This window comes from Rattus rattus, chromosome 8, assembly GCF_011064425.1.
Source record: "Rattus rattus isolate New Zealand chromosome 8, Rrattus_CSIRO_v1, whole genome shotgun sequence".
Classification (NCBI taxonomy): Eukaryota; Metazoa; Chordata; class Mammalia; order Rodentia; family Muridae; genus Rattus; species Rattus rattus.
In genome coordinates this window covers 49,471,733-49,485,026 of record NC_046161.1, presented here as the reverse complement: position 1 = coordinate 49,485,026, position 13,294 = coordinate 49,471,733, and the positions used below count along the sequence as shown (strand labels likewise).

The 13,294-nt window shown below is 50.5% G+C and overlaps 1 protein-coding gene across 1 annotated transcript in view; it reads right to left on the bottom strand.

The window, feature by feature from the left end:
* Nucleotides 1–13,294, bottom strand: part of Tmem266 (transmembrane protein 266) — a 112,764-nt gene that overhangs the window by 16,036 nt on the left and 83,434 nt on the right. The window contains exons 6-8 of the mRNA XM_032910276.1: nucleotides 10,279–10,335; nucleotides 9,120–9,258; nucleotides 5,271–5,386 (exon numbers count right to left, since the gene is read on the bottom strand). Of these exons, the coding sequence (XP_032766167.1) occupies nucleotides 5,271–5,386; nucleotides 9,120–9,258; nucleotides 10,279–10,335 (312 nt within the window). The remainder of the gene's footprint in view (nucleotides 1–5,270; nucleotides 5,387–9,119; nucleotides 9,259–10,278; nucleotides 10,336–13,294) is intronic.

Sequence of the window (13,294 nt, the reverse complement as noted above, 5' to 3'; positions counted from 1 at the left end):
CGCACACGTATATGGTTGTGCTGTGCATAGTGCATACGGAGGTCAAAGGTTGGTGTTGGATGTCTTTTCCAAGCACTCCCCATTCTCTCTGTTGGTACAGGACCTGATGGTCACTGGTTCAGCTAGGGATCCTCCAGTTTCCACTTCCTTAGCACCAAGATTACAGGCATGTGCTACAAACACAGCTCTCCTCATATAGGTGCTGGGAATCTGAACTTGGACCCCCAAGCACTCATGACCAGCACTTTAGCATCCCCCTACCCCTATCCTAGAAGTCTGATGCAGCATCAATGGTACCCCCCACGACTAGCCGTGCCTTGTGTGCACACCCTATTTCAGTATAGAGAAATGGAACCTGGGGAACCTATTCCATAAGAAACTGCACCCTGGTAAGGAGAAGCCTGTGGAAACCTCAGTCTTCCCATCTGAAGAGGGGTTAGTAAAACCTAGCCTGACAATCCTGACTGTCAAAAGACGTGTAAATGATGACCATTGTGGAAGTCCATTCAAGAGTATTTGTCCTGACTTCTACATCAAGAACCTCCATACAGTTTATCCAATTAAACTGCCTCCCTGCAGCACTCATACAAGAACGACTCTGTTCCCTTCACCTTTTCAATAATCTGATGCCCAGGTGTTGGGGAGAAGCGAGGTTCTGGTGGAGCAAGGGTTGGAACCAGCTTGCTGGCAACCCCGATAAGCAAAATGTCAGCATCCTGGTGTCTGCTGTCCATTGGATGCTGTTTTGGGGAACTGATGCTTGCTCAGGATCTAAGCTGTACTAAGGGGAACACGGGTACCACAGGCTCCAAGTCACCCCTCAGTGATCCTAGACTTTCAAGGTGAACATGGCTTCCTATTTCCCTCTCATTCCCATGGGACCCAAAAGAGGTAAACACTAATTCCCCAAGCGTGCCAAGCTGTCCTAGTCTGGGCCAAGCGCTGTTACAAGGCCTGAAGGGCAAAGAGCAGGCAGGATGGGGCTCTGGGGTGTGTGTTTCTGAATTACGGCAAGAGCCTGGGCATCAACAAGCATGAAATCTCAGAAGTGACTTGTAAGATGACTCAGAAGAACATAATACCACATCGACCGAACCACTAATCTAATGTGTCATTGATTTAGCCAGAGCCAAGAGAGAAAGAGACAGAGAGACACAGAGACAGCGACAGGCAGAGAGAAACAGACAGAGAGAGACAGAAGTCAGCCGGGGGTGGGGGGTGGGGGTGTGGGGATAGGGTCCATAACGCCTCCCTGAAGGACAGCCACCAGCCACTTTCTCTGGCATCCATTTGTTCGTCAAAGGCATCAGAACTCTGGCTGTAGTCCCATCAGTGAGTAAAATCAGCAAGAAGAGACTTGCCGTCGAGGACTATGAGATCTGTGCACACCACAGTTGCAGCAACCCATGCAAAGAGCTGGCCAGGGCTCGGAGGCAAGAATGGACTGCTGTGTGTCCTCCCCACCCAGGGCCTTTATACTCCCCTTTCCTCACAGGATTCTGAGGAATAAAAGGTGTCAAGTGGTCAGAAGAGATCATGAGGGAAATAGTGAATCCCTGCTCGTGTGTGTGTGTGTGTGTGTGTGTGTGTGTGTGTGTGTGTGTGTGTGTGTGTGTTTGTCAGACACTGGCATTTCCTCAGACTGTTGCGTGACACTACCTTTCTGTGAGCCTCAGTTTTCTCTCCTGCCATACCCTAGACTAGGCCAATGCTATCACAGAGTTTCCATTTAAGGTATGACAGGCTCTGAGCACCCTCGCTGTGGCCCGGGGTAAGAAATGAGGTGCCACATAGCAGTGGACAAATGAGTCTTTACAGTGGAGAAACCTAACAGCCTCAGCTAGGTGGCCAGGCCAGCATCAGGCTGACAGTGTGCCCCTGTCGGCCTTGGTGGGAACGGCACCTTAACTCTATGTCTTCCTTCCAAACATCATTACCAAGAGAAAAACTGCACCAGATCTCAATAGGGAGACCCCTACAAAACACCCAGCCAATGCCCCCCAAATCATCAGTCATGGAGACAAGGGAAGAGGCAGGGATTGTTGTAGAGGAGAGCCAAAGGCGTCGGGAGGATGGATATGGAGTACGGACCCTGGAATGGTACGTAATTTGATGTTTCGGTGTTGTTAATTCTTGTAGCCAATGATACAAATACACGATGTAAGAAACAGGTGACCCTGCATAGGGTCTTCGGGAACTGTACAAATCTAAAACTGCTCAAAAATAATCTTTTTTTTTTTTTAAAGAACTAAGATGCAAGCAACCTGCTGTGGCCTATTTCCGTAAGCATATTTAAAGGAGAGAGAGAGGAAAGTGGGGTTGTTTGCCCAGTGGTGGGGTGGGGGTGGTGAAGGGTCTTCTGGGAGGGTCTTAAGTTCAAGGTCAGTCTGAGCTACACGGTGAAATTCCCCATCCGCAGAGATCAACTTATCATCATCGAGTGAGGCTATCAATCAAATAAACAAGAAACCTGTGCATTTCACACTTACAGGTCGGTTTCTATGTGTGAGGCTCCTATAAATTCCCCTCGGAAAAGGCTCCTATTAAATATGTTCTAAGAACTCCGACTGTGAGAGACGAGAGTTGTGGCAAAGACTAGAATAATGGGGTGGGGGTGGGGCTGTGTCAGGGCTAGGTGGACAGCAGGTCGGAGATTCTGGAAACACTGTAGACGACTGAGAAGTCTGGGCCTGTAAGGGGCTGCTCTCTGGCCGGGGTGGATCAGGCTGCCCATGCCTGACATGCAATGTTCTCTCATGTTTTTGAGACCAGGGTCTCATTATGTATCTTAGACCTAGAACTCACTTCCTAGATCAAGCTGACCCTGAGTTCACAATCCTCCTGCCTCTACCTCTGAATGCTGCTACGGACATGCACCACCAGCTTGGAGCAATATATTCACTGAGCATGAACGGAAAACACGGTAAGGAATGGTCCCCAGCAAGGTGGGCTGGGAGAGAAGGGCATTATGGGTGAGACACCTAGATCTGTCTGGGCTCTAAGAGGGGTACGTCGGCAAGTGACGACTCAGGTTTATTTCTAAAGCAGGTATACGTGCATGAGTGAGCAGGTAGTTTGAGTGAACCACCTTTAGTCAGTATTTAAATCTCATAACCACCCTCTGAGGGTTCTACTACCTCTTCCTCAGAGCCTCTCCCTCCCACGGATTTGGGTGCAGAGAACTGTTTATCCGGTGGGTCCCTTCAGGTGCGGTGGGTCTGAAGTGGATCCAAGGTACCATTTCTTTATCAGACACACACATGTAGGCTGGAACTACTGTACACTGGTGGCACACACGTAGCAGATGTGCAGCTTGGTCTTCATGTGGGTCCGGAACAACTGGAGCAGGGGCTGTCTCCAAAGCTGTTGCTTGTGTGTAGGATGTGTTCTATCTGCTTCCTCAGAGCAATGAAACCAAGGTTCTATCAGCACCCAAGCCGTAAAGCCACAAAGCCAGGGCTGGCTTGGAACTGTCTCTTGCTAATGGCCATCTTGCCATAACATCCTGCCTGACATACATTCCCTTCAGGGTGTCTGCTTGTCAAGGCTCAAACCTTAGCTCATACTGCCAATGGGGTGCTGTCTCTGGCCTCTGGGGAGTGGGCTCCAGCTTCGGAGAGCAGTGGCCTGCTTCCTACTCTCTCGGCAGAAGCTGAGCCCTGCTTCTCCAGACCACCTCCTACCACCCACAGGGACCCCAGCCGTTTCCCTCTCTCCACGGTCTTCACTAAGATGACAGGTTTCAGGTGCTTTTTAAATTAAAGCAGTCCATTTCTGTTCATCTCTTTTCCAGATGTCACTACCTAGCGTGGATCTCCTTTATTTACCGCTCTTTCCTGTGCAGACCCTGAGGAAGTTCCCACCCCAAGACCCGGGTGAACAGGTGTGGGAGTGAGTTGAACCTGTAGGACACAAAACGTGATATAGGATATTCAAGTTTGTCATGAGGGCTTGCTCCTAGCCATGAAGCACGTGCATGGCTGATGGTGGCTTGTGGTAGGGCTGTGTTCTGTGTGCGGCATCTAAGTTTAGGAGCAAGGCAGTGTTGTGCTGAATCTCTCAAGTTGCCAACAACAGTGGTGTTTTCCTGTTGTACCGTGGGCCAATAGCTCCCCAATCCACTTTGAGCTGGTTAACACTGGGTAACATTTCCAGCTTTCCTGTCTCAGTTTCCTAGGTTCCCAGTCTAAACCCAGGTCTGCTCTCACCCAGGTGATTGCTCTGGCTTTCTGTCCCCACCTGTCCCCTCCTACCCACCCACCAGAAGCAGCCAGAAAGATCCATGAAAAACTTAACACTTCCACAGAGACCCTTTCCCCTTTCCCCAGGTGCCTTGATCAGCCCAGATCCCCTCCAAGCCCACCCCTTCCCTCATGCGACTTTTCCTAGCTCATAAGGGGCGTGGCTCATAAGGGGCGTGGCTCATAAGGGGTGTGGGCTCTGCAGCCCAGCTCAGCTCCCACTCTCATGCTGGGCCTCCTGCCTGTTCTTCTCCCAAATGGCTCTGCTCAGGTCAGCTTCTCTGTAAACCTTCCCTGACTGTGGCCTACAGGGTCCCTGTGGGGTATGCACGGTACCAGACTGCCTTTGTATATGCTTTGGCCACCAAATGCAGTTTCCCACAGCTCCCAAGAGGAGAGAACTGGAGTTTCTGGTGCAGGCCCCTGATGGCCAGGCTGGGTACGTCAGTGAGAGAATGAGTGGAGTTGGAGAGTTGCTTAAGGGTTTGCACTACTGCCTTTTCAGAGGAGAACCTCTATTCTAAGGACTGCCCTGGTCCAGGGGACCCTGGACAACGTGCTAAGGGTGGGGTCCACAATGGTTCTTCTTGTCCCTCAGGAACACTTTATAAGAACGAAAGGCCATGTTCCCAAAGTATAGAAAAATAATTGGTGCATAAACAGACATCCCAATGGGGATGATTTGAAGGGGTGTGTGTGTGTGTGTGTGTGTGTGTGTGTGTGTGTGTGTGTGTACCATCTTGTGAAGACATTTTCTAGGATCAATTTGGGATGACAGCCCACCGATTTCCCCACCTATCAGCTGTGGGAGTCTATGGCTGAGGAGTCAAAGGAACCACTGAGCACACATGTACTGAGCTCACAGTGAGTGGAGCACAGGCTGGGGCTGCGGCACAGGTGGGAGCTGAGGGCTGTCTGTCTTCAGGGGCTGAGGACACTCTCTGACTTCAGTCCCCAAGCCCTGGCATCCTGACATTACAGGGTCCTCAGCAAGGCCTGGACAGAGATGGGCAGATCTGCAAGTGTTACCCCTTGCTCCTGACAGATTTGCGTCAGTCTCTCCAGATGCTCGTCTTGGATGGCCTTGGCCTTCTCGTACTGCTGGGTGACCATCTCCATCTCCAACTTGACTGGCAGGACATAGGCTGGAAGACAGAGGGAGCCATGTGAAGAGCTGGCCGGCAGCTAGGCTTGGACTGTGGAGCATCGAGCCCAGAGTTCAGCAGAAGCTACAAAGTCCAGACTCAGTTTGTGGGGATGTGGGGTGGGGGCAGGTCCCCAAAAGCATCCAGAAAGCACAGAGAGGCCACAACTCAAACTCAGATCCTTCTTTTTCATAGTGATGGAGCCCTGGATTCTAGAGTGTTGGTACAACTGCCAAGAAATGACTATATTCTAGCTTCTGTTATAGGTACAGGTGTCCAAAAGTCAGCTTCTGGCAGTGGGAACCTCAGAGCCTGCAGCCATAGGGCGTAACTGAAATGTAGCCTTTCTGGTTTCTGGAGATAATCCATCAATAAAGGCTATTTCTGGGGTAGGCAGTAGGTAGGTATGTAGATAGATGGCTAGAGGTTAAAAGACGGATGGATGGATGGATGGATGGATGATGGATGGATGGATGGATGGACGGACAGACAGATGGATGGGTAGATGATAGATAGATAGATAGATAGATAGATAGATAGATAGATAGATAGACAGACATGACAGACAGACACTGGTTAGCGGGGTGTCCCCTTTAGTTTTTTATTTTCTCCCTTCATCTTTCCTGGCTATGAAGAAGAGTGATGACTGGCACTGGTACAGCCATCTTGGACCATGAAGTAACTCTGAGAAGGTAGGTTGTGTGCAGCAGAGCAACAAAATAGAAAGTGTTTTCAGTAGAGAGCAAGTGTCCTGTCACTTGTAGGCAGTGAGCGACACCTGCCACTTTCTGCAGACTTTCGTTAGACAAAAGGGAAGTTTGTGCTGAGTGTAAGTCAAGGAAGTCCTGGGTTCTGTTACAGAGTGTCCTTCTGATACAGATGCCAAGAGAGAGTCGGAGTTTTGAGTGTGGGTTTCTGTTACAGAGTGTCCTTCTGATACATATGCTCTGAGAGAGCCAGGGCTTTGAGTGTGGGGTCCCCGTGATTTCTCAGATAGCAGTAGCCCCATAAGCCCCTCCCTTGGGGTTCTCGGGCTTAGCAGCTCTAGAACCCACAGAAGTTTCAGAGTCAACTCCAGGCCACCTTGACCTCTGCACTTTACTCCCTAGGGTCTCATACCTCTCTGGAGACCTGCCAGTCACAGGTCATGTATGTCTCTCACTTCTCTAGACCTCTCTACATGCTCTCCCTGAGAAGGACAGAGTGAGTACCAACAGTCTCTTACTCCAAGCTGTCCCCAACTGCTGCTGCCTGGGCTGCTCGTGAGACCAGTTCACACCCAGGGTGAGAATAGCACTCCTAGGTCCCAAGTGTGATCTGAGGAGGAGAAGGTTCAAAAGGGGCTGTCAGCCTCTACTAGTGAGGAGTGTGCAGCTGTCCACACCTGCCAGGATCCTAAGGCCTGATTCTGCCCTGAGGGAAGGTATTCTCACCCAACAGAGCCCACAGTAGAATCCTGGGTAGGAGGGATGAATCAAATAGTGAAAAAAGGCACTGAGGTTGTGTGTGTGTGTGTGTGTGTGTGTGTGTGCATGTGTTGGTATGTATAGTGTGTGTGATGTATGTATAATATGTATGTGGTATGTGTGATTGTATATGGTATGTATATATATGGTGTGTATGTCTGTGTGTGGTGTGTGTCATGTGTGTGTGGTATGTGGTATACATGTTTGTAGTGTATGTGGTATGTATAGTATGTTTGTGGTTGTATATAGTGTGATATATATATATATACATATATATATAGTATGTGTGTGGTGTGAGTTTGTGTATGTGATGTGTATAGTGTATGTGTCATTGATTCTTGGGAATCACACTTTCTCTTTGGAGAGGAAGTGTGATATGTGTGGTGCATGTGGTGTGTACAGTGCACATGTATGTGATTATGTTTGTGGTATATGTGTGAGGCATGTGTGTGTTTGTGTGTTGCATATGTGGTGTGTATAAGTGTGTGTGGTATGTATGTATGTGTGGTGTATGTATATAGTGTGTGGCATGTGGTGTATATGGTGAGTATATAGTAAGTGTGGTGTATATGTGGTGTGTATAATGTGTGAATGATGTGTGTGTGGTGTGAGTGGTATGTACAGTGTATGTGTGTAGAATTGTATGTGTGGTGTGTGTGAGGTATATGTGTTTGTGTGGTGTGTATGTGGTATATATGAGTATGTATGTGGTATATGTGTTTTTGTGGTGTGTGGTTTATGTTTGTGGTTGTGTGTAATGTATAGTGTATGGTGTGTCTCGTGTGCATAGTGTGGTGTGTGTGTGTGAGAGAGAGAAAGAGAGAGAGAGAAAGAGAGAGAGAGAAAGAGAGAGAGAGAGAAAGAGAGAGAGAGAGAGCGAGCTGGGCTTCAATCATGGTTCTGAGCACCATTCACAGTGTGACCTTTATTCTTCTTTGACTCAGTTTCTCCATCTGTCAAATGAGGAGAATGTGTTGACGAGGCCCTCAAGCCATCCTTCCTAAGTTGGGTTGATCCCCCACATTCCAGTTCAAGGAAGGTGCTGTGATGTAATGACAGACACTACCAAGCCTGGGAATGAAGCGCTGTCCTCCCAAGACAGAAGCCCCAGGAAGGCATCCTGCCCGCCTCACCCCTGCCAAGCTGATGCTGTTGGGAGAACTCTGTTGTTGCAGCCAGAGTTCAGGGTTGGGAAGAACCTGAACAACCATCACAGCGGTGCTGAAACGTGTCCTGCAGGCCACTGAGGTACCTCTGGGGTAAGGGGAGGGCGGGGAGGTCCTTGGGGATTGCTGGGCGCCTTCTGCACCTCCTGCATCTCCTGCACCTCCTGCATCTCCTGCATCTCCTGCACCTCCTGCATCTCCTGCACCTCCTGCACCTCCTGCACCTCCTGCACCTCCTGAACCTCCTGCACCTCCTGCACCTCCTGCATCTCCTGCACCTCCTGAACCTCCTGCACCTTCTGCACCTCCTGCATCTCCCGCACCTCCTGCACATCCTGCATCTCCTGCACCCCCTGAACCTCCTTTACTTCCTGCACTTTCTCTTTAGAGAGGAAGACAGCCCCTCCTGGTAGGTCTGAGAAGTAGGCCTCCCTGTGATATTCTTTGCATCTAAGAACCACTTCTGGGAGTCCAGTGACTTGGGTTGTCTTCCATTTCCCCAAGATGGCCCCAGAGGCCCTCCCCGGGTCATTATCTTCTTTACCATGCCCCAGTTTTATGACACTGTTCTTCAGGCTTGAGATTTCTAGTCTTACGGGAGCCTGGCCTTGCATGCACACAATACATAGTTCCACCAGAGCTCGGTGTGGCTGTACACTCCTTTAATCCCAGCACTTATTTGGGAGGCCGAGGCAAGTGCATCCCTGTGAGCTGAAGGCTAGCGTGGTTTACAACAAGTGCCAGCAGGACAGCCAAGGCTACATATGGAGACTGACTCAAAAACAAAAACAACATCCCTCCCCCATCAAATAAACAGTTGCTTGGGCTGGGAAGTGGGGTACTCATGTGTAAGTATGACACAGGACTGTGTGGGTAGTTGCATGGGCTGGGAAGTGGGGTACTCATGTGTAAGTATGACACAGGACTGTGTGGGTAGTTGCATGGGCTGGGAAGTGGGACACTCGTGTGTAAGTATCACACAGGACTGTGTGGGTAGTTTCAGAATACCATGCTGGAGAGATGGGGCAGGTTTGGCTTTCTCAGTGCTATGGTTCACCCACCCCCACCCCACACTGACTGTACCACCCCCAGGCTACTCACCATCAATGACCCTCTTCACCCGCCAGATTCGGAACATGATAATGAGACTGATGGCATCCCAGGGGCTCCTGGGTCCGTTAGCCACAGTGGACGCCACCATCGGGGCCAAGGACAGGATGATCACAGCCCCATCGAACACCTGAGGAAGGGTTGTACTTCAGTGTGTCTGTGTCAGCCTGGAGAGTGGCCAGGAAGGCCACCACTGCAGGCCACCTTCTCTGGGTAGCCTGTGCCTCCCAGAAGTCCACCCCATCTCCAGCTGCCCTCACTTTCTCTCTGAGGGGGCCTCTTCCTCCTGGACATGATTGAGCATTCTTCGTACTTCTCACGACCTCAGCCCTCCCACAGCTCTTAGTTTAGACAACCTTAGGCCTGCCTCCCACATCCTAGACCCTGGTCAGAGGCTGAGGCGGATCCTTCATTGACAGGATGGGAGCTAATGGCTTACAGGGACCTCTTTATATGTGGACGGCAAGAACCCAGGGCCAGTGGGTCACCTCTCACAAGTGCAGTCTGTAACACTGCAAGAGGACAGGACAGGTAGAGGAGGGATGTAGTCCACATGATTAAGCCTTGGGCACTGACTTTCTCTGTGCTTGCTGGAGCCCAGCCTTGTGCGAGCCTTTCTGAGGCTAGGACCTCTGTGTATCTCCCAGGTCTGGGCCCAAAGAGACTAAAACACAGAGGACAGGAAGGAAAACAGCTGACACGGGATACCTGAGCTTAGCCTGGCCTCAGATTACTGCACAGATCACGGATAGCAGCTGGGCCTCCAGCACTTTAGTGACCTCTCTCCTCACGCTACAGCCCCATCACCATAGAGCAGGGTGGACACCCAGGCTAGGAAAAGTCTACAGCTTCCCTGACAGTGCACCACAGCTGGGTGAGTCAGGTAGACTTATTTGTTTTAAAGTGCACCTCAAAGGCTTTCCAAATTAATTCAACTTTAACTGTATACATTTTGTGAATCTCAAGGCAAGTTTTAAAGAAAATTCTTCAGTTGGAAAATGCCTGGGTTTGCCCTCTCCTGACCTCCACCTTATCCCACTGCACCCAAGTGGCTTCCCTGGGGTCAGGTGCATGCTGGACAGAGCTGGGCTCTTGTGATAGATGAGACATTTCCCAGCTTCTAGGATCTGGGGGCAGGAACTGGTCATACCTCTATTTTGTTTTCGATGTAATCCCAGATCCCCAGTACCACGATCCGTAGAATAGTCTGAGGACATGTTTAAAAGAAAAAAAGAAGCAGTTATCATTCTCTCTTCCAAGAGGGTTCCAGAGCTCAGATCTGGAACTGTGTTCAACTTCAGTAACAAGAACATTCTTCACTATTCCCTGTGTCAACCCAGTCTCCACACCCTCCCCTTCCCCGCCTACCAGCGCCCAGTTCCAGTACAGTGGTGGCCTTGCTTTCTGTGGTGCCCTTGTCCTCAGGCTCAGCCCCTCCACCTGTGTGCTACCCCCTCAGTATCCTGCATGCCAGACACATTCAAAGCCTGTCAGCACATATGGAACACACTACAAATTCCTTAGAGTGAATGATACCCAAGGCTCTGCACCCCTCTTCAGCAGCAGCTTTTGCCCCTCCCCTCACCCTCCCGTTACCTGGTGACCGAATCACAACAGAGGATGAGAGTTGATTCTCTCCATGTCTCTCTGTCACACACTAAGTCTTCAGGCATGGCCACAGGGCTAAGGACTACATTTCCTAGCTTTCCCTGGGCTTGGTGTGTGTGTGTGTGTGTGTGTGTGTGTGTGTGTGTGTATCTGTGTGTGTATCTGTGTGTGTGTCTGTGTGCATATGTGTGTATGTGTGTGTGTGTGTGTCTATGTGTCTGTGTCTGTGTGTGTGTGTGTGTGTGTGGGTGTGTGTCTGTGTGTGTGTCTGTGTGTCTGTCTGTCTGTGTGGGTGTGTCTGTGTGTATGTGTATATCTCTGTGTGTGTGTGTGTGTGTGTGTGTGTGTGTGTGTGTGTGTGTGTGTGTGTACGTTCTGCCCAATGGCTGATGAGAAGCACTATGGACCATTTTGGGGCTGTGCCCTTCAACAGACTTAGGTCTGTCCGGTTTGCTTTCTCTCTCCTCTAGAGTGTGGTGTGTAGGTAGACAGGGCTGTGCCTTCTTTCGGTGAAGAACGAATGTGGAGAGAAGTGGAAGTCTGCTGGGTCTTCACCAGCTCCAAGCCCACACATAGGCCTTAGTCCCCTACAAAACCTGTTCTTCCAGCCTTAACTACAAGGGGTAGGAAGTGTGCTGGGTGGGGTGAGGGTTAAGATCACACACAGTAATGGCTGACTGTGTCTTTGCGCAATTCAAATCCTCTCGTCCCTGGGTCTGACTCCTCTCTCCTGCTGGAGAGGTGGGTTAGATGACACTGTTTTAGATACTGAAATGAGTGCTATTTGGTGCTGCTGGTGAGAGCCAGGGGCTGAGCCACTCCTCACATGTGAAGCTCATGAACCACGAGGAACAGAGGCTAAAGAAGCCGCCCACGGTCCTAGGCGACTGAGATGAAGTTGCCACTGGATCAGAGGCTTCCCTCTCGACATGGCACACTCAGACTAGGTGGGAGCCCCACGCGCTCCTGGCTTCTTTTCCCTCCCGCGTGCTGGACCTGATACTTTCCTCTTTTGGAATGTCACAGTACCCATACCCATACTTTCCTTTTTTGGAATGTCACAGTACCCATACCCATCCTTAACCCAGCAAAAGAGGTCCAGGCTGGGAGAAAGGAAACTGAGCCAAACGTGATCCACAAGATGGCTGCCGCCACCAGGGCTCTAATGCTTTCAGGGCTGTAAAGCACTGTATCATTTCACCCACTAGTGCACCCCACCCAGTGCACCTTCCTGCTGAATTAAATCTGCTCGTGTTAGCAATCACCACCAGACCCTTTGCACAACAGCCAAACGAGATCCGAACTATTTAATAGTAACACCGTGCTCCTCAGCCCCTGACCACCTCCGTTCCACTTTCTGTGTCTGGATTTCATTCTTCAGATGAAAAGACCTGCTATACTTCTTCAAAAGCAAGGCTGGGGGTGTGGTGGACACACCTTTCATCCCAGATTTCTGGAAACTAAGGTAAGGGGCTCTCTATGAATTCAGGGCCAGCCTGCTCTACATAGTGAGTTTCAGGCTAGCCAAGGCTACAGAGTGAGACCCTGTCTCAAAGTAAAATACAATAAGAGTTGTCTTAGTTGAAATTCCTATAGAATGTAGGTTAAGGCGAGGGGGAAGGGTGTGGCCAGGAATGATGGGAAGGCAGGGGAGAAGAGGTCAGCAGACAGCCCCCGGGACACCGATACCCCAGAAAGGATGTGGGCACCTAGATTCGTAGGCCACTGTGGTACCAGAGAAGCAGATAGAGCAGTTCAGGCGCCAGCACCCTCCCTGACCTCCTTGATGGCCCATTTGTGCATCTGACTTCCAACTTCGGACTCAGCTCCAGACCACTAACTGTGAGGCCTGCTTTCCTAGGCCAGCAGAAACTGCAGCAAAGACAGATAGCCACAGGACAAGGGCTCAGGGCACACTTCAGCAAGCAAGGACTCGAGTGCACTGCTTCCAGTTGAGGTCAAAGCCAGAGTGAGAACCCAGCTTCTCAGTATCTCACCTGCTGGCTGATGTCCCATAGCATCCTTCTCTCTGCAAATATCTATGCTGAAAACTCCCAGTCTGACCCACCATCCCCAAGACCTAGCACATCCTACATCTCTGAGTAGTTTAAAACACCAGATTCTGGACTCCCAGGGGACTCAGGATATGAGACTCTGGGTTCAAGGCCTGTACGATGCTGTCTAAGCAGGGATGCTGCAAAACCCCAGTAGGACACTTCATTGCAGAACAGCAAGCTCGGAGAGAAGTGGACTTCACTCCCAGCCCAGGCTGCTTCTTTCTTAAGGGACCAAGGGTTGCCAGGCCCTTTCATTCCAGGTTTGCTGCCCTAATGACTGGCAAGATCAGCAAGGCAGGGCGGAGTCTTGGCCACACCTTAAAGATGATCCATTACGTATTTATTGTAAGCCGAGCTCCTCTCCATGTGAGTGCAGGCGCTGAGGTTTCGGTGGGAGGTAAGAATCTGGTCCCTAGACCCTTCTTCTGCCTCATGTCTTCTCCATCAAGCCCTGCTCATTGGTCTCACAGGAGGACAAGTGACGTCTGTGAGGTGGCCGAG